Source organism: Prionailurus viverrinus, chromosome X, assembly GCF_022837055.1.
Source record: "Prionailurus viverrinus isolate Anna chromosome X, UM_Priviv_1.0, whole genome shotgun sequence".
Classification (NCBI taxonomy): Eukaryota; Metazoa; Chordata; class Mammalia; order Carnivora; family Felidae; genus Prionailurus; species Prionailurus viverrinus.
The window spans coordinates 61,848,154-61,871,498 of NC_062579.1; the positions used below are offsets into that span (position 1 = coordinate 61,848,154).

The 23,345-nt window shown below is 36.2% G+C and overlaps 1 protein-coding gene and 1 pseudogene across 1 annotated transcript in view; one reads left to right on the plus strand and one right to left on the minus strand.

Moving 5' to 3' along the window:
• CYLC1 (cylicin 1) overlaps positions 1-22,723 on the plus strand; it is a 77,929-nt gene extending 55,206 nt beyond the window's left edge. The window contains 1 exon segment of the mRNA XM_047844012.1: positions 22,620-22,723. Coding sequence (XP_047699968.1) covers positions 22,620-22,652 — 33 coding nt within the window. The 3' untranslated portion in view covers positions 22,653-22,723.
• LOC125157681 (proteasome subunit beta type-6-like) lies at positions 11,028-18,144 on the minus strand (annotated as a pseudogene).
• Positions 22,724-23,345: the final 622 nt, after the last annotated feature.

Here is a 23,345-nt window from a genome sequence, read left to right on the forward strand (position 1 = left end):
TCCTCTCCAACATCTGTTGTTGCCTGAGTTGTTCATGTTAGCCATTCTGACAGGTATAAGGTGGTCTCTCATTGTGGTTTTGATTTGTATTTCCCTGATGATGAGTGATGTTGAGCATTTTTTCATGCGTTGGTTGGACATCTGGATGTCTTCTTTGGAGAAGTGTCTATTTATGTCTTTGCCCATTTCTTCACTGGATTCTTTGTTTTTAGGGGGTGGAGTTTGATCAGTTCTTTATAGATTTTGGATACTAACCCTTTATCAGATATGTCACTTGCAAATATCTTCTCCCATGTTGTCAGTTGCCTTTTAGTTTTGTTGATTATTTCCTTCACTGTGCAGAAGTTTTTATTTTGATGAGGTCCCAGTAGTTCATTTTTGCTTGTTTCCCTTGCCTCCAGAGACTTGTTGAGTAAGAAGTTGCTGCGGCAAGCATCTAAGAGGTTTTTGCCTGCTTTCTCCTCGAGGATTCTGATGACTTCCTATCTTACATTTAGGTCTCTCATTTATTTTAAGTTTATTTTTGTGTATGGTGTAACACAGTGGTCCAGGTTCATTTTTCTGCATGTCGCCGTCCAGTTTTCCCAGCATCACTTGCTGAAGAGACTCTCTTTATTCCATTGGATATTCTTCCCTGCTTTGTCAAAGATTAGTCGGCCATACGTTTGTGGGTCCATTTATGGGTTCTCTATTCTGTTCCATTGATCTGAGTGTCTGTTCTTATGCCAGTACCACACTGTCTTGAAGATTACAGCTTTGTAGTATAGCTTGAAGTCTGGGATTGTGATGCCTCCTGATTTGGTTTTCTTTTTCAAGATTGCTTTGGATATTTGGGGTCTTTTCTGGTTCCATACAAATTTTAGGATTATTTCTTCTAGCTTCAAGAAGAATGCTGGTGCAATTTTGATTAGGATTGCATTGAATATGTAGATTGCTTTGGGTAGTATCGACATTTTAACAATATTTGTTCTTCCTATCCAGGAGCATGGAATATTTTTCTATTTTGTGTGTGTGTGTGTGTGTGTGTCTTCTTCAAATTCTTTGTTAAACTTTGTGTATTTTCAGTGTATAGATTTTTCATCTCTTTGGTTAGATGTATCCCTAGGTACTTTATGGGTTTTGGTGCAACTGTAAATGGGATGGATTCCTTGATTTCTCTTTCTGCCGCTTCATTGTTGGTGTATAAGAATGCAACCGATTTCTGTGTGTTGATTTTATATCCTGCAACTTTGCTGAATTCATGAATCAATTCTAGCAGTTTTTTGGAGGAATCTTCTGGTTTTTCCATATAGAGTATCATGTCATCTGCGAAGAGTAAAAGTTTGACCCCCTCCTGGCCAATTTGCATGCTTTCTTATTTCTTTGTGTTGTCTGATTGCAGAGGCTAAGACTTCCAATACTATGTAGAATAACAGTGGCAAGAGTGGACATCCTTGTCTTGTTCATGACCTTAGGGGGAAAGCTCTCAGTTTTTCCCCATGGAGGATGATATTAGCGTTGGGTTATGTTTTTGTTGTTGTTGTTGTTGTTGGTTTTGCTATGCAAAAATTTATAAACCTTTATATAGCTAAATATATTATAATTCTTTTTATTTATTCTTGGCTTTCCATATTGGTGAAAATAATCTTCGCCATAACCTAGTTTTCAACAGGGAATTTAAAAATAAAAAGCTAGTCCTGGGGCACCTGAGTGGCTCAGTTGGTTGGGCAGCTGACTTTGGTTCAGATCATGATCTTGCGGTTCTTGGGTATGAGTCCCGTGTTGGGCTCTGTGCTGGCAGCTTGCAGCCTGGACCCCGCTTCAGATTCTGTGTCACCCCCTGTCTACTCCTACCCCACTTGTCCTCTGTCTCTTGCTCTGTCTCAAAAATAAACATTTTTTTAAAAACATTTTTAAAAAGCTTGTCCTAAGGAAATAATAAGCGGTCATCTAGTCCCAAACTGTGAACATTGTGATAGTCAAGGTTCTAGTATCTTAAAATGTGTCAGCAAAGATTTTCTAACCTTCCTCAAAATACCTAAATAATTTGAAAATAGAAAGTATCATGAATGTTGCATAATCTAGTTGCTACTTCCTACAGTTTTGGAGTCAGAAAGCTTTGATTTTAATTGCTACACTACCAGTTACTTGCAGAATTCCTTTGAAGAACTTTTTTTAATCATTTGGAATATCATTTTCCTCAAGTGTAAAATGGGACATGAATACCACATTCTTTACAGGAAAGTAAAGCATGTAAATTGCTTTAAATGTATCTAAGGTTGTATTAAACATATTCATAGGCCCATATTATTATCAAGATTTCTCAAATACTGATGTGTGTAAATTTTAATTTGCATTTGGGCAATATGAACATAAGGTAAAAGAAACCAGTTCAGTACAAAATGTTCAAGTCAAAAAATAAATCAATATGTTAATTGTCACCTTCTTACCAAGAGAAACAGTCATTGATAGCTTATTTTATTTTCCAGCAGGTATTTTCATTTACTGAGCACCCAGAAATTAGGTGGTATTATACACAATCCTAAGCATTTGATTAAATAGCTTATAATGTCAATTCCTATGGTTAATTAGAGTCAAATGAAGGCAAATCAAATAACGAGAAAAAAAACAAGGAAGGAGGATGAAAAATTATTTCTATTCAAGGAAAGATATTGTTTGTAAACTGGAGTCCACCTTAGAGTACTTACTGTATACGGAATTAGCTATACTTAGTTACTCTATGTGATTTTTTAAAATATGAAATTTATTGTCAGATTGGTTTCCATACAACACCCAGTGCTCATCCCAAAAGGTGCCCTCCTCAATACACATTACCCACTCTCCCCTCCCTCCTACCCCCCATCAATCCTCAGTTTGTTCTCAGTTTTTAAGACCTCTTATGCTTTGGCTCTCTCCCTCTCTAACCTCTTTTTTTTTCTTCCCCCCCCCCCATAGACTTCTGTTAAGTTTCTCAGGATCCACATAAGAGTGAAAATATATGGTATCTTTCTTTCTATGTATGACTTATTTCACTTAATATAACACTCTCCAGTTCCATCCGCGTTGCTACAAAGGGCCATATTTCATTCTTTCTCATTGCCATGTAGTATTGCATTGTGTAAATAAACCACAATTTCTTTATCCACTCGTCAGTTGATGGATATTTAGGCTTTTTCCATAATTTGGCTATTGTTGAAAGTGCTGCTATAAACACTAGGGTATAAGTGCCCCTGTGCATCAGTACTCCTATATCCCTTGGTTAAATTCCTAACAGTGGTATTGCTGGGTTATAGGGTAGGTCTATTTTTTTTTTTTTGAGGAACTTACACAGTGTTTTCCAGAGTGGCTGCACCAGTTTGCATTCCGACCAACAGTGCAAGAGGGTTCCCATTTCTCCACATCCTCTCTAGCATCAAATCTAGCAGTCTCCTGATTTGTTCATTTTAGCCACTCTGACTGACTTACCTGATCTAGCATTGAGAAGAATGCTGGTACAATTTTGATTGGGATTGCATTGAATGTGTACATAGCTTTGAGTAGTACTGACATTTTAACAATACTTATTCTTCCAATACATGAGCATGGAATGTTTTTCCATTTCTTTTATATCTTCTTCAATTTCCTTCATAAGCTTTCTATAGTTTTCAACATACAGATCTTTTACATCTTTGGTTAGGTTTATTCCTAGGTATTTTATGCTTCTTGGTGCAATTGTGAATGGGATCAGTTTCTTTATTTGTCTTTCTGTTGCTTCATTATTAGTGCATAAGAATGCAACTGATTTCTGTACATTGATTTTGTATCCTGCAACTTTGCTGAATTCATGGATCAGTTCTAGGAGACTTTTGGTGGAGTCTATAGGATTTTCCATGTATAATATCATGTCATCTGCAAAAAGTGAAAGCTTAACTTCATCTTTGCCAATTTTGAAGCCTTTGATTTCCTTTTGTTGTCTGATTGCTGATGCTAGAACTTCCAACACTGTGTTAAACAACAGCGGTGAGAGTGGACATCCCTGTCGTGTTCCTGATCTCAGGGAGAAAGCTCTCAGGTTTTCCCCATTGAGGATGATATTAGCTGTGAGCTTTTCATAAATGGCTTTTATGATGTTTAAGTATGTTCCTTCGATCCCAACTTTCTCAAGATTTTTTATTAAGAAAGGGTGCTGAATTTTGTCAAATGCTTTTTCTGCATCGATTGACAGGATCATATGGTTCTTATCTTTTCTTTTATTAATGTGATGTACCACATTGATTGATTTGCAGTTGTTGAACCAGTCCTGCAGCTCAGGAATGAGTCCCACTTGATCATGGTGAATAACTCTTTTTATATGCTGTTGAATTCGATTTGCTAGTATCTTATTGAGAATTTTTGCATCCATATTCATCAGGGATATTGGCCTGTAGTTCTCTTTTTTTACTGGGTCTCTGTCTGGTTTAGGAATCAAAATAATGCTGGCTTAATAGAATGAGTCTGGAAGTCTGGAAGTTTTCCTTCCTTTTTTTTTCTTCTTTTTTTTTTTGAATAGCTTGAGAAGGATAGGTATTATTTCTGCTTTAAATGTCTGGTAGAATTCCCCTGGGAAGCCATCTCGTCCTGGACTCTTATTTGTTGGGAGATGTTTGATAACTGAATTAATTTCTTCATGGTTATGGGTCTGCTCAAGCTTTCTATTTCTTTCTGTTTGAGTTTTGAGAGTGTGTGGGTGTTTAAGAATTTGTCCTTTTCTTCCAGGTTGTCTAGTTTGTTGGCATATAATTTTTCATAGTATTCCCTGATAATTGCTTGTATTTCTGAGGGATTGGTTGTAATACTTCCATTTTCATTCATGATTTTATCTATTTGGTCCCTCTGTCTTTTCTTTTTGAGGCACCTGGCTAGAGGTTTATCAATTTTGTTTATTTTTTCAAAAAACCAACTCTTGGTTTCATTGATCTGCTGTACAGTTTTTTTAAGATTCTATATTGTTTATTTCTATGATCTTTATTATTTCTCTTCTTCTGCTGGGTTTGGGGTGTCTTTGCTGTTCTGCTTCTATTTCCTGTATGTGTGCTGTTAGATTTTGTATTTGGGATTTTTCTTGTTTCTTGAGATAGGCCTGGATTGCAATGTCTTTTCCTCTCAGGACTGCCTTTGCTGCATCCCAAAGCGTTTGGATTGTTGCCTTTTCATTTTCATTTGTTTCCATATGTTTCTTGATTTCTTCTCTAATTGCCTGGTTGACCCATTCATTCTTTAGTAGAGTGTTCTTTAACCTTCATGCTTTTGGAGGTTTTCCAGACTTTTTCCTGTGGTTGATTTGAAGTTTCATCACATTGTGGTCTGAAAGTATGCATGGTATGATCTCAATGCTTGTATACTTATGAAGGGCTCTTTTGTGATGCAATGTATGATCTATCTTGGAGAATGTTCCATGTGTAGTCGAGAAGAAAGTATATTCTGTTGCTTTGGGATGCAGAGTTCTAAATATATGTGTCAAGTCCATCTGATCCAATGTATCATTCAGGGCACTTGTTTCTTTATTGATCCTGTGTCTAGATGATCTATCCATTGTTGTAAGTGGAGTATTAAAGTCTCCTCCAATTACCACCTTCTTATCAGTCAGGTTGCTTATGTTTGTGATTAATTGTTTTATATATTTGGGGGCTCCCATATTCAGCACACTGACATTTATAATTGTTAGCTTTTCCTGATGGATAGACCTTGCAATTATTATATAATGCCCTTCTTCATCTCTTGTTGAGGCCTTTAATTGAAACTCTAGTTTTTCTGATGTAAGTATGGCTACCCCAGCTTTCTTTTGACTTCCAGTAGCATGATAGATAGTTCTCCATCCTGTCACTTTCAATCTGAAGGTGTCCTCAGGTCTAAAATGAGTCTCTTGTAGACAGCAATTAGATGGGTCTTGGTTTTTTATCCATTCTGATACCCTATGTCTTTTGGTTGGAGCATTTAGTCCATTTACATTCAGTGTTATTATAGAAAGATATGGGTTTAGAGTCATTGTGATGTCTGTAGTTTCCATGCTTGTAGGGATGTCTCTAGTACCTTGTCTCACAGGTCCCCCTTAGGATCTCTTGTGTGGCTGGTTTAGTGGTGACGAATGTCTTTAGTTTTTGTTTGTGAAGACTGTATCTCTTCTATTCTAAATGACAGACTTCCTGGATAACAGATTCTCGGCTGCATAATTTTTGTTTATCACATTGAAGATTTCCTGCCATTCCTTTCTGGCCTGACAAGTTTCAGTGGAGAGATCCATCACTAGTCTTATCGGTCTCCCTTTATGTGTTAGAGCATGTTTATCCCTAGCTGCTTTCCGAATTTTCTCTTTATCCTTGTATTTAGCCAGTTTCACTATGATATGTCATGCAGAAGATCGATTCAAGATATGTCTTAAGGGAGTTCTCTGTGCCTCTTGGATTTCAATGCCTTTTTTCTTCCCCAGATCAGGGAAGTTCTCAGCTATTATTTCTTCAAGTACACCGTCAACACCTTTCTCTCTCTCTTCCTCCCCTGGAATCCCAATTATGCATATGGTATTATGTTTAATTTTTACTTAGTTTTCTAATTTTCCCCTCTTACTCCTGTATTTTTTTATCTCTCTTTTTCTCAGCTTCCTCTTTTTCCATAGTTTTATCTTCTAATTCACCTATTTTCTCCTCTGCCTCTTCAATCGAAGCTGTGGTCATCTCCATTTTATTTTGCAGCTCATTTATAGCATTTTTTAGCTCCTCCTGGGTGTTTCTTAGTCCCTTGAGCTCTGTAGTAGTAGATTCTCTGCTGTCCTTTATGATTTTTTTCAAGCCCAGAGATTAATTTTATGACTATTACTTTAAATTCATTTTCTGTTACATTGCTTAGATCATTTTTGGTCAGTTGTCTAGCTGTCTCTACTTCCTGGAGTTTCTTTTGAGGAGAATTCTTCCATGTTGTCATTTTGGATAGACCCTGGAGTGGCGTGGAGCTGCAGGGCTCTTCCTCTGTGCTGTCTGGAGTAACTTACGTTGGTGGTCAGACCTGATGTTTGCCCCCAGCCCACCACTGGAGCCACAGCGGCACCGGGAGGGAGGCCAACCCTTCGGAGGGATGGATCCACAGAAGCACAGCATTGGGTGTTTGCACGGTGCAAGCAAGTTCCGTGACGGGAACTGGTTCCCTTTGGGATTTTGGCTGGGGGATGGGCAAGGGAGATGGCGCCGGCCAGCACCTTTCTTCCCTGCCAAGCTGAGCTCTGTCCTTTGGAGCTCAACAACTCTCCCTCCCATTTTCCTCTAGCCATCCCACTCTCCGAGCAGAGGTGTTGACTTATAACATTCCAGATGTTAAGTTCTGCTGGCTGTGAGAACACACTCCATCCAGCCCCTCCACTTTTGCAAGCCAGACTCAGGGGCTCTGCCTCCCGGGAAGGCTGGATGCCCCTCCACCTCCCCGGATCCCTCCTGCCAGTCCATGTAATGTTCACTGCCTCTCAGCCCTCTCTACCCTCTTCCGTGGGCTTCTCGTGTACGCTTTGCTCTGGAGAGTCCGTTTTGCTAGTCTTCTGGTGGGTTTTCTGGGTTATTTAGGCAGATGTGGTTGGAATCTAAGTGATCAGCAGGACGCAGTGAACCCAGCGTCCTCCTATGCCACCATCTTCCTCCAAAATCTCTCTACTCTGTGTGATTTTTTTTGTGAATTCACAAATTGAATAAAGACACAGGAACTATAGAACTGTGCACACTCTTTAAATTTGTACTTTTTACCCTAAAACACACATCGTTTTATGACAAAATAAAACCAGTAAATCCTCTTCCTATTCTGGGCTTATTTCTTTGTCTTCAAAATGAAGAATTAAGTTAAATGAGCTATAAATTGAAACCGGAGTGAACAGTACAGTGAAAGTGTTTGGTGTTTTAATGGAGTCTGAAAGATGTAAGCCATATGCCTGCACATAACTGGGATGGATCAGGAATGGAATACCCCTAATGATGTAACATAGGTGGCTGAACTACTAGATCACAAGAAATAATAGTGACATGAAATGAAAATTATCTAATGAAATTTTTCCAAGGAAAAGGTATGGGAATTCTTAGATACTACACTGATTTCCAGAGTGTAAAGAAATAATAATTTAAGAATTGTATTTAAAATATGTACTTATGACATAAGGACTCATTTTTCTAACATTGTCATTACTTGGTTTGGTCTGTTTTCAAGACACAATTTCTTTAATTTGAAGCATTATCATTGTATTTGAAGATAAGATATTCAAGTACCAGTAAAATTAGTTGTATAGGCAAACCGAAGGACATAGGTACGTATAAATGTGATTCTGTATTTATTTTGTTTGTTGGCTACTTCCATATCTCTAAATAATATATTTTATGGTTACTTTTCAATTTTATACATTTTCTCAAAATGGTCTTCCATAATGGGTGAAGATTTTGTTTATATACACCATCTCCTCTCCTCTTTTCCTAATATGGTTCTATCTTTATTTTTAGTTCCTTCATTAATTGTCTTTGTAACTTTAAGTATTTTATTTGAAAAATTTTCGTACTCTTATTCCTCTTCAGTTCTTTCCTGTCTCTTTTCTCTAGCCCTTCTCTTATTTTATATTTTTATTGAAATATGATTGAAATACAACATATAGTAGTTACAAATGTACCTCATAGTGATTTGATAATTTTATACATTAATACATGATCACCACCAGAAGTCTAGTTTCCATTTGTCACCATACAGACTTATTACAATATTATTAACTATATTCCCTATGATGGACATCCCCATGACTTAATCATTTTATTTTATTTTTTAAAGTTTATTTATTTTGAGAGAGAGAAAGTGGGGGAAAGAAAGAGTGAGAGGGAGAATCCCAAGCAGGCTCTGTGCACAGCACAGACATGGGGATCAAGCCCACAGACTGTGAGATCATGTCCTGAGCCAAAATCTAGAGTCAGATGCTTAAATGAGCCACCCAGGTGCCCCTGACTTAATCATTTAAACTGGAAGTTTGTATGTCCCCTTTTCCTATTTCACCCATTTCTCCATCCCCTCCCTTCTGGCAACTATCAGTTTGCTGTCTGTACCTATGAGCCTACTTCTGTCTTGCTTTATTGACTTATTTTTAGATTCCACATATAAGTAAAAATCATGTCATTTGCCTTTCTCTGACTTATTTCACTTAGCATAATATCCTCTACGTGATTGCATGTTGTTGGATTTGGCAGGATTTCATTCTTTTGTATGGCTGAATAATATTCCAGTGTGTTTGTCATACATTCTGTATCCATTTATTATTAATGGATACTTAGGTTGCTTCCATATCTTGATTATTGTATATAAAGCTATAATAAACAAAGGAATACATCTATCTTTTAGAATTAGTGTTTTTACATTCCTTGGATAAATAATGAGAAGTGTAATTGCTGGATCACATGGTAATTGAATCTTTTTTTTTTTTTTTTGAGGAAACTCCATACTGTTTTTCATAGTGGCTGCATCAATTTATATTTTGACCAACAGTGCACAAAGATTCCCATTCCTCCACACCCTCCCCAACACTTGTTATTTCTTGCTTTTTGTTTGTTTGATAATTACCATTCTGGCAGGCATGAGTTGGTGTGTCCTTAAAGTTTTTATTTGCATTTCCCTGATGATTAGTGATATTGAGCATGTTTTGATCTTCCTGTTGGCCATCTCCCTGTTGTTGCCTGTTGACTTCTTTGGAAGAGTGTCTATTCAGGTTGCATGCCAATTTTTAATTAGCCTTTTTTTCTTTTACTATTGAGCAGTACAAGATCATTTTATCTTTTGGATATCAACCCCAGGTGTCTTCTCCTGTTTAGTAGATTGTCTATTTATTTTGTTGTTTGTTTCCTTCACTGTGCAAAAGATTTTAGTTTGCTGTAGTTTCATTTATTCATTTTTGCTTTAATTGTCCTTGTCTGAGGAAATACATACACTAAAATATTGGTAAGATCAATGCAAAAAAACTTACTGTTTGTATTTTCATCCAGGAATTTTTTGGTTTCAGGCCTTACATTTAAGTATTTAATTCACTTCGAGTTTATTTTTGTATTCACTGTAAGAATGTGGTTTAGTTTTGCACACAATTTATTAAAAATTCTGGTTTCTTTCCCCCCACTATATGTTCTTGCCTCCTCTGTTGTAGATAAATTGATCACAGAAAATGAGTTTATTTTTTGGGTATCTATTCTGTTCCATTAACTTACGTGCCTCTTTTGGTTCCAGTACCATATACTTTTGATTATTATAGTTTTGTAGTGTAGTTCAGAATCATGTAGCATTTAATATTTCCAGATTTATTCTTTTTCAAGATTTCTTTGGCTATTAAGTATCCATTGTAGTTTACTTCAAATATCAGGATTATTTACTGTAATTCTGTAAAAATGTCATTAGTATTTTGTAGGGATTGTATTGGATCTTTAGATTGCTTTGGGTAGTATAGATAGTTTAATGATATTAACTCTTTGGGTAGTATAGATATCTTAAAGATATTAATTATTCCTGTCCATGAGTACAAAATATATTTTCACTTATTTGTGTTGTCTTTAATCACTTTTACAATGTCATAGTTTTCTGAATATAAGAGTTTCACCTCCTTGGTTAAATCTATTCCTGAGTATTTTATTATTTTGATGTTATTGTAAAAGGGATTGTTTTCTTAATTTTTCTTTCTGATAGTTCATTTTAGTGTATAGATATATATCTCTGTATATTAATTCTGTATCCTGTAATGTTACTGAATTCATTTTCATGTCATCTTCAAATAGTGACAATTTTACTTCTTCTTTTTCAATTTGGATACCTTTTACTTCTTTTTTTTCCTAATCACTGCAACTAGGACTTTAATACTATGTTGAATAAAAGTGCTGAGAGCAGGCCTCCTTTTCTTGTTTCTGATTTAGAGGAAACGCTTTTAGCTTTTCACTGCTGAGTATCTTAGCTGTGGGTTTATTATATATGGTTTTTATATGTTGAAGTACATTCCTTCTATAAACACTTTGTTGTGAATTTTTATCATAAATTGATGTTGAATTTTGTCAAATGCTTTTTCTGCATCTATAGAAATGATCATACTTTTTTGATGAAATTTTTAGTGAATTTTCCATCACAATGGTGTGTCTTTTATTGTATCCTAGAATTCTAGGAATTGTGGATGTGGTAATGGTGAGTTTGGGAATCTAGGCTCCCAAAAGTACCTTCTGCTCTACCCTTTATTCTGCAATGGCTTCCAGGCAAATCACCCCTCCACTGGAACCACCCATTCCATGACCAAATTAATATCATTGGCAGTGAATTCCAGACACTCTTCCTTGGTCATGCTTTCCAATAGCCATAGGTATATGAGCTCCCAGAACCCCCAGTGGCAAAGGACTGCCTTACCATCATACCTACAATGGGCACTGAGTACAACTGGCCTCCTTCTTGGGGTTACCAGCCTGCAATGATGATTCCTGCCATCAGGTCTTCTAGATACCATTAACACATCTCCTAAAAGAGGCTGGTTGCTGTGTGTACCATAAGAGGCTCATTCAGCTCGGTGCTGTGGAAATCAAACTGATAACTGACAGCATCACCTACTGCCTGCATATAAGCTGCTGAGCCTTAGTGGCAGCAAAAAATACAGTCATGAATAGGGGTCAGCCTATCAGTCACTCAACTGGTGATATAGGACCCAGTGGTTGTTATGGAGTGGGCTCCCAAAATCATGACCCCATCAAATTGCTCAGCCATTAGAGTAGTCCCTGTGGATATTTCCTGGGTTTCCCAGTTGGGGATAATGGCCTCTGGACCACAGATCAACGTTGCCTGCTCCTCCAGAGGCTACTATAGTGGCTTCCAACTTCCTTCTCCAGTACTGTCACTAATCATGTACTTTTTAATCCTTCATTTTTTAATGTGGAATATCATGTTGATTGATTTTCATATGTTCAACCATCATTGAATCCCCGAAAAGAATCTAATTTGACCATGTATTATTCTTTTAATATATTGTTTAATTCAATTTGCTAATAGGTTTTTGAGAATTTTTAAATCTAAGTTCTTTAGAAATATTGGCCCGATTGTTTGTTTGTGTCTTTCTTTCTCTCTCTCTCTCCTTTTGGTATCAGAATAATACTTGCCTCTTAAAATAAGTTTGGCACTGCTACTTTCTATTCCATTTTTGGGATAATTTGGGAATAGTAAGTAAGGAATTTTCTTTATTTCTTTCCATTGTCTGACTGCAGAGGCTAAGACTTCCAATACTTTGTTGAATAACAGTGGCGAGAGTGGACATCCTTGTCTTGTTCCTGATCTTAGGGGCAAAGCTCTCAGTTTTTCCCCATGGGAGATGATATTAGTGTTGAGTCTTTCATGTATGGCTTTTGTGATCTTGAGGTATGCTCCTTCTATCCCTACTTTGTTGAGGGTTTGTATCAAGAAAGAATGCTGTATTTTGTCAAATGCTTTCTCTGCGTGTATTGAGAGGATCATATGGTTCTTGTCCTTTCTTTTATTGATGTAATGAATCACGTTAATTGTTTTGCAGATATGAAACAGCCTTGCAACCCAGGTATAAAACCCACTTGGTCGTGGTGAATAATTTGTTTACTGTATTGTTGTAGCCAGTTGGCTAATATCCTGTTGAGGATTTTTGCATCTATGTTCATCAGGGAAATCAGTCTATGGTTCTCCTTTTTAGTGGGGTCTTTGTCTGGATTTGGAACCAAGGTAATGCTGGCTTCATAGAAAGAGTATGGAAGTTTTCCTTCCATTTCTATTTTTTGGAACACCTTCAAGAGAAAAGTGTTAACTCTTCCTTAAATGTTTGGTAGAATTCCCCTGGAAAGCAACCTGGCCCTGGACTCTTGTATTTTGGGAGATTTTTGATTACTAATTCTATTTCCTTACTGGTTATGCATCTGTTCAAATTTTCTATTTCTTCCTGTTTCAGTTTTGGTAGTGTATATGTTTCTAGGAATTTGTCTATTTCCTTCAGATTGACCATTTCATTGTCATATAACTGCTCATAATATTCTCTTATTGTTGTTTGTATCTCTGCTGTGTTGGTTGTGATCTCTCCTCTTTCATTCTTGATTTTATTTATTTGGGTCCTTTCTCTTTTCTTTTTGATCAAAGTGGTGAGTGGTTTATCAATTTTGTTAATCCTTTGAAAGAACCAGCTTCTGGTTTCATTATTCTGTTCTACTGTTTTCTTTTAGTTTCAATAGCATTAATTTCTGCTCTAACCTTTATTATTTCCTGTCTTCTTCTGGATTTTGGTTTTATTTGCTGCTTTTTCCAGCTTCTTAAGGCATAAGGTTAGGTTGTGTATCTGAGATCTTTCTTCCTTCTTTAGGAAGGCCTGGATTGCTATATTCATTCCTCTTATGATGACCTTTGCTGCGTTCCAGAGGTTTTGGATTGTGTTATCATTTTCATTGACTTCCATATACTTTTTAATTTCCTCTTTAACTGCTTGGTTAGCCCATTCATTCTTTAGTAGGATGTTCTTCAGTCTCCAAGTATTTGTTACCTTTCCAAATTTTGTCTTGTGGTTGATTTCGAGTTTCATAGTGTTGTGGTCTAAAAATATGCACAGTATTATCTCGACCTTTTTGTACTTAGGGTTGATTTGTGTCCCAGTATATGATCTATTCTGGAGAGCATTCCATGTGCACTGGAGAAGAAACTGTATTCTGCTGCTTTAGAATGAAATTTTCTGAATATATCTGTAAAATCCATCTGGTCTAGTGTATCATTCAAAGCCATTGTTTCTTGTTGATTTTTTGATTAGATGATCTGTCCATTGTAGTGAGTGGGGTGTTGAAGTCTCCTACTATTATGGTATTACCATTGATGAGTTTCTTTGTGTTTGAGATTAATTGATTTATATATTTGGGTGCTACCACATTTGGAGCATAAATGTTTACCATTGTTAGGTCTTCTTGGTGGATAGACCCCTTAATGATGATATAATGCCCTTCTGCATCTCTTGATATAGTTTTTATTTTAAAGTCTAGATTGTCTGATATAAGTATGGCTACTCTGGCTTTCTTTTGTTGACCATTACATCATAGATGGTTCTCCATCCCCTTACTTTCAATCTGAAGGTATCTTTAGGTCTAAAGTGGGTCTCTTGTAATCAGCATATAGATGGATCTTGTTTTCTTATTCATTCTGTTACCCTATGTCTTTTGATTGGAGCATTGAGCCCAATGACGTTTAGAGTGAGTACTGAAAGATATCAATTTATTGCCATTATGATGCTTGCAGAGTTGGAGTTTCTGGTGGTGTTCTCTAGTCCTCTCTAATCTTTGTTGTTTTTGGTATATATAATATATTATATTATAATATATTAGTATATATATTATATTATATAATTATATTGTAATATATTAATATATTATATAATTATATAATATAATAGCATATAATATATAATATTATAATATTATAATTACAATATAATTATATTAATATATTATATAAAAATATAATTAATATATAATTCTATATTTGTTATATAATATATTATATTTATATATATTATATATATGTATATATTTTATATATATATATATATATATTATACATATGTATACATCTTTTCTCCCTTCAGAAATTCCCCCTTAAAATTTCTTGCAGGGCTGGTTTAGTGGTCACAAATTCCTTTAATTTTTGTTTCTCTAGGAAACTTTTTATCTCTCCTTCTATTTTGAATTACAGCTTTGCTGGATAAAGAATTCTTGGCTGCATATTTTCCTGATTCAGCACATTGAATATACCCTGCCACTCCTTTCTGGTCTGCCAAGTTTCTGTGGAAATTTCTGCTGCAAACCTGATCTGTCTTCCCTTGTAAGTTAGGGACTTTTTTTCCCTTGATGCTTTCATGATTCTCTCCTTGCCTAAGTATTTTGAGAATTTGTGTATGATATGCTCACATAACCCTTCTACCCTGATTTTTCTCTTTTTCTCTTCTGGGACCCCTTTGATTCTGATGTTGTTCTTTTTTAATGAGTCACTGATTTCTCTAAGTCTTAAATAGTGCATTTTTGCCTTAATCTCCCTCTTTGTTTCTGCTTCATTATTCTCTGTAAGTTTGTCCTGTATATCACTAATTCTCTGTTCTAGCTACCCAGTCTCTAGTATTGGAACTGTGTTCTCCCTGATCAGTAATTGTGCACCCGTCCTCTGTCTTCAGCTTTCATCCACTCTCTGCTTCTTCACTATGAACAAGCCCCAGGCAGTACTTCTCCCAAGTTTTGTCTCAGATGCGTTTTTTTCCCCCGGCCCCTTACTTCTGAAGGACCGCTGCTTTTAGCCATTCCACCCCTCTGCAAGAGGGTCTCATTGAGCAATGGCCAAATGAGCAAAGGCCAAATTTTCACTGCACCCAGGATCGCTTGCTAGACCCTGCTGCTGCTGGTGGCCTGTGACTGAGGCCAGGTGCCAGCCCACCCCAGAAAAAGTTATCGAGATAGTGTAACAGGAACTTTTCAGGGATTATGGAAAATCACAACACACATCTGGCACCAGGCTTCACCCTTAATGACCTTGTTCCAGCACCAGCGAATGTAGCCATTTTCTGGGGTCTGCTGGGTCTAGGTGGCTTCAACAGTCTCTACCAAATGTCCTCCCAGCAGTGGAACTGCTTTTCCCCGTGTGGCCTGAGATCCCCCCAGACCCTACTCTGTTCCTGGGGATTCACCCTTCCCACCAGAGCACAGTCAGTTATCAAGCTGCAGAGTTGCAGACTTTGCGCTCCCCTTGTTTACAGTCTTAATATAATTTAAACCCTCTCCTTTCTCCTTTCTCCCTTTTTATTTTAGACCCTGTGACTGTTTCCAATTTTCCACTTTCTCTCCAGCTGTTTTTGAGGAGGGGTGCTTTTCCTGTATTCTCCCCACCCCCAAGTCTCCATCCTCTCTCTGACTGCAAAAGCGGCTCTCTGCCTGCCGCCAGCTTGTCTGTTCACCTCTCTGTGCCACATACCTGCTGAATTCTGTGTTTCAGGTTGTGCAGATTGTTGGGTTAAACCTCCAATCAGGTTTCTAGGTGTGTTGGATGGTTAGTGTTGGTCTGGCTGTATTTCATGGATGCGAGACACACAAAAACCTTCCATGCTGTTCTGCCATCTTGGTTCCTCCTCCTCTTTAGTATTATGTTTAGATCCTTTTCTCATTGTCTTTCTTGTATTCACTATAAGCTTTTTTCATTGTTGTTGCTGTTTGTAGTACTGTGAGTTTCATATAAAATAAAATATCTTAGGTATATTGTACTCTTTTTAAAATTTATTTATTTAAATTTAAGTTAGTTAACATACAGTGTAGTATTGGTTTCAGGAGTAGAACCCAGTGATTCATCACTTACACATAGCACTTAGTCTTCATCCCAACAAATGCCCTCCTTAATGCCCATCACCCATTTGGCCCATCCCCTCATCCACCTCCCCTCGAGAAACCCTCACTTTGTTCTATTTGTTATACTCTATTTTAAGTTGATATTAATTTTGTACTCATTCCAAATATTTACTCATATCACCCAAAAATATTTTGAAAACACACTTTATATAATTTTATTTTATATATCCCTTAATTAATTATTGTATTTTTAATTTTACTACTTTTATTTTACCCATCATACTTAACTTTATATGTGGTTGAACATTTATTTATTTATCCTTTCCAGTGAGGTTTTTGCTTTTCTGTCTTTTCTTATTACTCACTAATGCCTGTCCATTTTAGCTCAGAGAAATGTCTTTAACATCTCTTTTAAAGCTGATTTAGTGGTGATAATTTCCTTTAGTTCTTGCTTATCTGGAAAACAATTTGTAAGTCTTAATTTTGAATAATAAACTTGCTAGGCAGAGGATCCTTGGTTTGCAGTTTTCTTCTTTCAGCACTTCAGAATGTGTCATGCTACTCCTTTCTGGCCTATAATGTTTCGGCTGAAAAATCTGCCGATAGCTTTATGGGGTTTTCCTTGTATGTAGTAAGTTGCTTTACTCTTGGTGCTTTTAAAATTCGTTTTGTCCTTAACTTTTACCATTTTAAAATGTGTCCCAGTGTGTTTCTTTTTGGTTTCATATTATTTGGAACTCTTGGGGCTTTGTGAACCTGTATGTATGTTTTACTGTCCCAGATTAGAGACATCTTAGCACTTATTTCTTGAGATATTTTCTGTGTCCCTTTCTCTTTCCCTTCTCCCATTCTGCTTGATGTTATCCAGATGTCTTTTTTTTCTCTCCCCTTTTGGTGCTCTGGGTGTTTGCCATTGCTCTATATTCCAGCCCACAAATTCATACTTCTATTTTGTTCATTGTGTTGTTGAACCTCTCTAATGTATTTTTCAGTACAGTTATAATTTGTTTGGCACTTTATTGTATTTTCTATTACATTGTTGAAGTTCTCACTATGTTCATCCATTCTTCTCCCAAGATCAATGAGCATCTTTATGACCATTACTTTGAATGCTTTATCAGTTAGATTGCTTATTTCCATTTCATTAAGTTTAATATGGAAATTTGCCTTATTCTCTGATTTGGAACATTTTCCTGTTTCCTCAGTTTGCCTATCTGTGTTTGTATTGTATTAGGCAAAATGGCCACCTCCCCCACTCTTGAAGGAGAAGTATTCTGTAGAAGCTGAAACGTGTGGTCCAGAAATGCAATCTTCCTTGGCTACCAGAGCCAGGTACTCTATAGTTGTACTTCTTGTGGGTTGCACATACCCATGGGTTGTGATAAGGCTACAGCTGCTGTACAGAGATGGTGAAGCATTAAGCCTTTTCTTGAACTGTTTGTAACTCAACCCCTGCACAAGGAGAGTATAATTTTAGCCACTTGCTCATCTCATTGTTTCTTGGTCTCTGTGTGGGGTAGGCAAGGTCTTTGGGCACTCATTTGTTTGGTTTGTGGCTAGTATGTTACACAGGGAATGTGAATCTAAGGGCATTTTCCCAAACTGTGGCTCAAATCTCTGAATGGTTTGGGTGAGGCTCAAGGTACTAACTAACCCAGTTGTGGCATTTCCACTACATAGGGATGGCAGGATGTGAGGCCCTTTCTCAACTTAGCTTTGCATTTGGTAGTGCAGGGCCTAGGGTGCTTACCCACCCTTGTTGTGCCTTGGTCTCTGCATGGGTTGGGGTGCTTGGGGACTCACTTGACCCCATTATGGCTTGGGTGTCCTGCACGTTGGGTGGGGCATGGGGTACTCATACATTCTGATTACAGTGAAGGATAGGCAACACAAGACCACTGATGTTAACAGGCTAGAGGAAGAGAATCAAAAATTGGTATCATTGCCATTATCAGCAGCAAGTCAAGATGATATTGCAAAAATGACACTCTCCAGTGCTTCTGCCACCTGATAACGTATTTGCAGGTTTCTACCTGTCTGGAAGCTGCTTAAAATTAGTAAATGGGTCTTTGTCATTCATGGTCTAGGCACTTTTCAATTTGTTGCTTTGGTGCTGAATATCAGGACAAACGGGTGTTCACACAAGAAAAATTTTGTGATTTGCAACGATATGGATGGAGCTGGGGAATATTATGCAAGCAAAATAAGTCAGAAGATAAATAAATGATTTCACTCACATATGGATTTTAAGAAACAAAACAAATGAGCAAAGTGGAGAATAGAGAGAGAGGTACAAACCAAGTAACAGACTCTGAACTATAGAGAACAAAGTGATGGTAACCAGAAGGGAGATGGGTGAGTGTATGGTTAAATAGATGATTGAGATTAAGGAGTGCACTTGTGATGAGCACTAGGTGTTGTATGGAATTGTTGAATTACTATACTGTATACCAGAAACTAATATTAAACTGTATGTTAACTAAATAGACTTTAAATAAAAACTAAAAAAAAAAGAATAGAGAATTGTCCTCTTTTGATAATAGCTATCTATAAAAAACTGATAGAAAATGTCATACTTTCCCATTAAGTCAAGACAAATTAAGATCAAAAATTAAGATCAAGAATAAAGTTAGGATATACCAAAGACATCTTGATTTTTCTTTTTCTTTTACAATCCTTGTTATATCTGGTTTACTCAAAAAATATCTAAAATATGACCACCTTTCATCAACTACACTGCTACCTCCCTGGTCCCAGCCACTGTTAACTCTCTTCTGTAGAAAACATACATCACATCATGTTAAAACACATCACATCTGCTTAAAACTTTCAATCAAGGGATACATAGCATCTTTTGGGAGTGATTGAAATGTTTGGGAGTGATTGTGGCAGTAGTTTGACAAATATGAATATGTATATATATATATATATATACACATATATATAATATGTATATTATATATAATGTAATATATAATATATAATGTATTATACATATAATGTATAATATAATATATAATGTAATCGCTGTGAGGGCAAAGCTCTTTGTTTTGTTTACTAATATATCCCAAATTCCCAAGAAAGTGGCTGGCACTTGATATTTATTGAACAAGAAAATTAGTGTGACATTTATTTAAAAAATAGGAAGAAATGAATAAAATAATGGCTGGGCAGTTTTATTTTATTTTATTTTTTTTAATTTTTTTTTTCGACGTTTATTTATTTTTGGGACAGAGAGAGACAGAGCATGAACGGGGGAGGGGCAGAGAGAGAGGGAGACACAGAATCGGAAACAGGCTCCAGGCTCTGAGCCATCAGCCCAGAGCCTGACGCGGGGCTCGAACTCACGGACCGCGAGATCGTGACCTGGCTGAAGTCGGACGCTTAACCGACTGCGCCACCCAGGCGCCCCAACTGGGCAGTTTTAAAAATCCAGATGATACTAGATAGTATAATTTTTAGTGTGCCCAGTTCATAAATACATTCATTGATTCATTGATTCATTCATTAATTCATCCATTCATTCATTAAAAAACGGTAAAAAAAAAAAAAGCTGTCAAATAACTATTAAGGTGATATTTGACCTGGATCATGAAAGATAAGAAACATTTTGAAAGGCAAAGACAGTGGGGAAATTTGTATCCAAGTACACTCAACTAGTTAATAGGAGAACCAGGCTATAAAATTTTATCATTAGATACAAGATAAGAGTATGATATTGAAAGGTGATATTAACTGAAGTGAAACATAGAATTTCCAGGAAGAATCTAGACAAAGTGAGTGATGGTAGAGACACAGGGTTGGCAACTCACATAGTAAACATAATTAAAGCCTAAGGGGCATAAAAGCCACAATAGATTATTGTGATGCCTCTACACAGGTTTTCTTTTTGATATTAAACTATACATTAAATGGAAATAAGGTGAACAAAGGCCTATGATTTTTAATAGTGTAGTTTCAAAAGATTTTTTTCCTTTATTACATAACTGTGTTGATATGCTGTTGCTTTGCTGTGCTTCAAAAATGCAACTAGTCTACCTATTTCCCCTCAGTCGCCATTAGTTTTGATTTCTTCTTGTTGACATTTGGCTGTCAAGAACAAACTTTAATTCCAAGATCTCCCTTCTTTAGACAATGTTTCATCTTATGGAAAGTCCCAGAAACTCAAAAATCTTTCTCATATGGAAAAAAATCTGCCACTTATTATTCCCTGAATTGTCAAAATAATTTCATACTATCTTAGCTTAGGCTGCTATGACAAATACCATAGAGTGGGTGACTTAACACATATTTCTCACAATTTGATAGTCTAGAAGTCCATGATTGGGGTATAAGCATGGCTGAGTTCTGATAAAAGACCTCTTCTTGGCTTATAGACACCACTTTCTTGATATATCATTGCATGGCATAGAAAGAGATCTGGTCTATTCATTCTCTTATAAGGGGACCAATCCCATCATGAGGACTCCACCCTTAAGACCTCATCTAAACCTAATTACCCCCTAAAATTCTCTACCTTCAAATATCATCATATTGGGCATTAAGGTTTCAGAATATGAATTTTAGGGACACACATACATTCAGTCCATAGTAGTCACCCTTAAATTATTAACTATGGTTTAACAGAAGCATTTAAAACTCTTAAAGCCAAAATATAAATGAATGAATGTCAAATATTTGGACTTGAGGTAATGTGAAATGCTTTAGAAAGTGGCATTTCCAGTAATTCTCTTAAACCACTATATGTAGATGAAAGTTATCCTATCTGTATTTTAGGCTACACACAGTCAACACTTCATCCTAATTATTTGAGAAGTATGATGTAGAAAAAAATACTGAACTATAAATCAGGAGTGTGAGTAATAAGACACATTTCTTATAGTAAAATAAAGGTACCTATAATAAATGGCCAAGAAATAGAAACATAATTTATACAAGAGGAAATAAATAAATATAAGAAATAAAATTATTAAAAAATATTGACTCTGGGGTGCCTGGGTGGCTCAGTCAGTTAAGCATCTGACTTCAACTCAAGTCATGATCTCATGGTTCGTGAGTTCAGGCCCCATGTCAGGCTCTATGCTGGCAGCTCAGAGCCTGGAGCCTGCTTTGGATTCTGTGTCTCCCTCTCTCTCTGCCCCTCCTCCACTCGTGCTCTGTCTCTCTCTCAAAAATAAATAATAATAAAACATTTAAAAATTAAAAAAAATATATTGACCATGGTTAGTAATGAAAACAATCCTATGAGATCATTTCTCATATAATAATGAAGTAAAGATATAATAATACATACCTAAATTATATAAATATAACAAATTTTATATGTACTATGTGTTTAAGATATCTTATATATCTCACAGAGTTCTTGAGGCTTTAAGGATGGTGGTACTTTTATTCACTGCTGACGCAAAAGAACAGTGTAAACTGGTTTAACCTTCCTCTAGAATTATATGGAACTATGAAGGAAGAGTGGTAAATGTAATACTATTTGACTCAGTAATCCCATTACTTGAAATGTATTGTAATAAAAATATCAGCAGATGGATAAACAAACTCTAGGAATAAAGACAATGATTACAATACAGTCTGTAAAGGAAAAACTTTGGAATTAAACTAAAGGTATCAAATTAGGAGAATGGTTTAGTAAAATATATATAATATGCATTCATTGAAATAATTATAAAACCTTGATAATTAAAGGAAAAAGTTCATATTATACTTTTAAGAGATAAAAACAGGAAAAAAATACTATGGGATCACAACTAAGCAAAAATCTGCATGTTTCTGAACAAAGATAGTAATATGCAAATATGAATATATTTATATTAGTAGGGTGGAATTTGAAGTGACTTTCCATTATTGTTAACTATTTTTTGTGTTTTTATATTATATTATCAATTTCAAAAGTTCTGGTCTATTAAAATAGTTGTGAGATCTTAGATACATAATGTACTTTGATAGAACTTGGTTCCTACACAAATCCTTATTGTTGGATGAGTATTCAGTACTTCTCACCTTTTGGTGAACATTAGGAGCACCCAGGGAAGTTGTTGAACATGCAAATTTCTGACTCCATCTCAGACTTCGACTTGATAAGTCTGGGGTGGAGTCCAGGGACCTGCATTTTTAATAAGAAGTAATAAAAATGATATCCAAGTTCCTTTCACTTGTGACATTATGTGTTTTGGTGTGGTCTCTAAAAAACCAGGAACTCTCCATAATTAATAGATAAATAATATTTTACTTTTTATTTTCTTTTTTTTTTCCTTTTTTTACTTTATTCCTCAGCCTGAAGCAAAGTGGATTCATAAGCTGCTTTAAAGAAAAAGAAAAAGAAAAAAAAAAAGAACAACTGAGCACTTGGTTTCACAGAATGGCCTTACCACAGTAAACACTGGCTACTCCCAAATGATCATTTCTACTTGTGTGGAACTGTAATAAATAAAAACAAGTCTTCCATGAATCCCAGTGTTGCATCCACATGACTCCTGAAACAGAATGCTACAGGCATCAGTGACAGTCACAACAAAGTTTATTGCAATGAGAGGCAAGGCCGACAGATCGGGACGACACTCTTGATCAGAGTGTGGCCTTGAACAGCTGGGGTACAGAGTTTTTATAGCCTACCACATCATCTTATCACCACCTGGGAACAGAACAAAGAAATAGTTCCCAGATGGGGGTGGAAACAGTTCAGACATGCCCTTGCCCCAATCCAATCAAACACTAATCCAGTTGATTTTCCTTGAACATTAGTTCCCTTGATTGATAGGACAAGGCTGTTATCTCTTAACCTACAGTATCCAAACAAAGCTGTTATTTCTCAAGGCTACAGGTTAGCCCTACACTACAATTTAAGGCTTACACCAGGAGCTGATTTTTTTGTGTATAATTTATAGAGGTAATTTTAGTGGTACATGCTTTATTAAATGCTTGAACTATTCAAGCCAAAATGCTGTAGCATTTTACCCCACGTTCTGAAACTTTAATTAGAAACCATTTCTAAATTTAGGT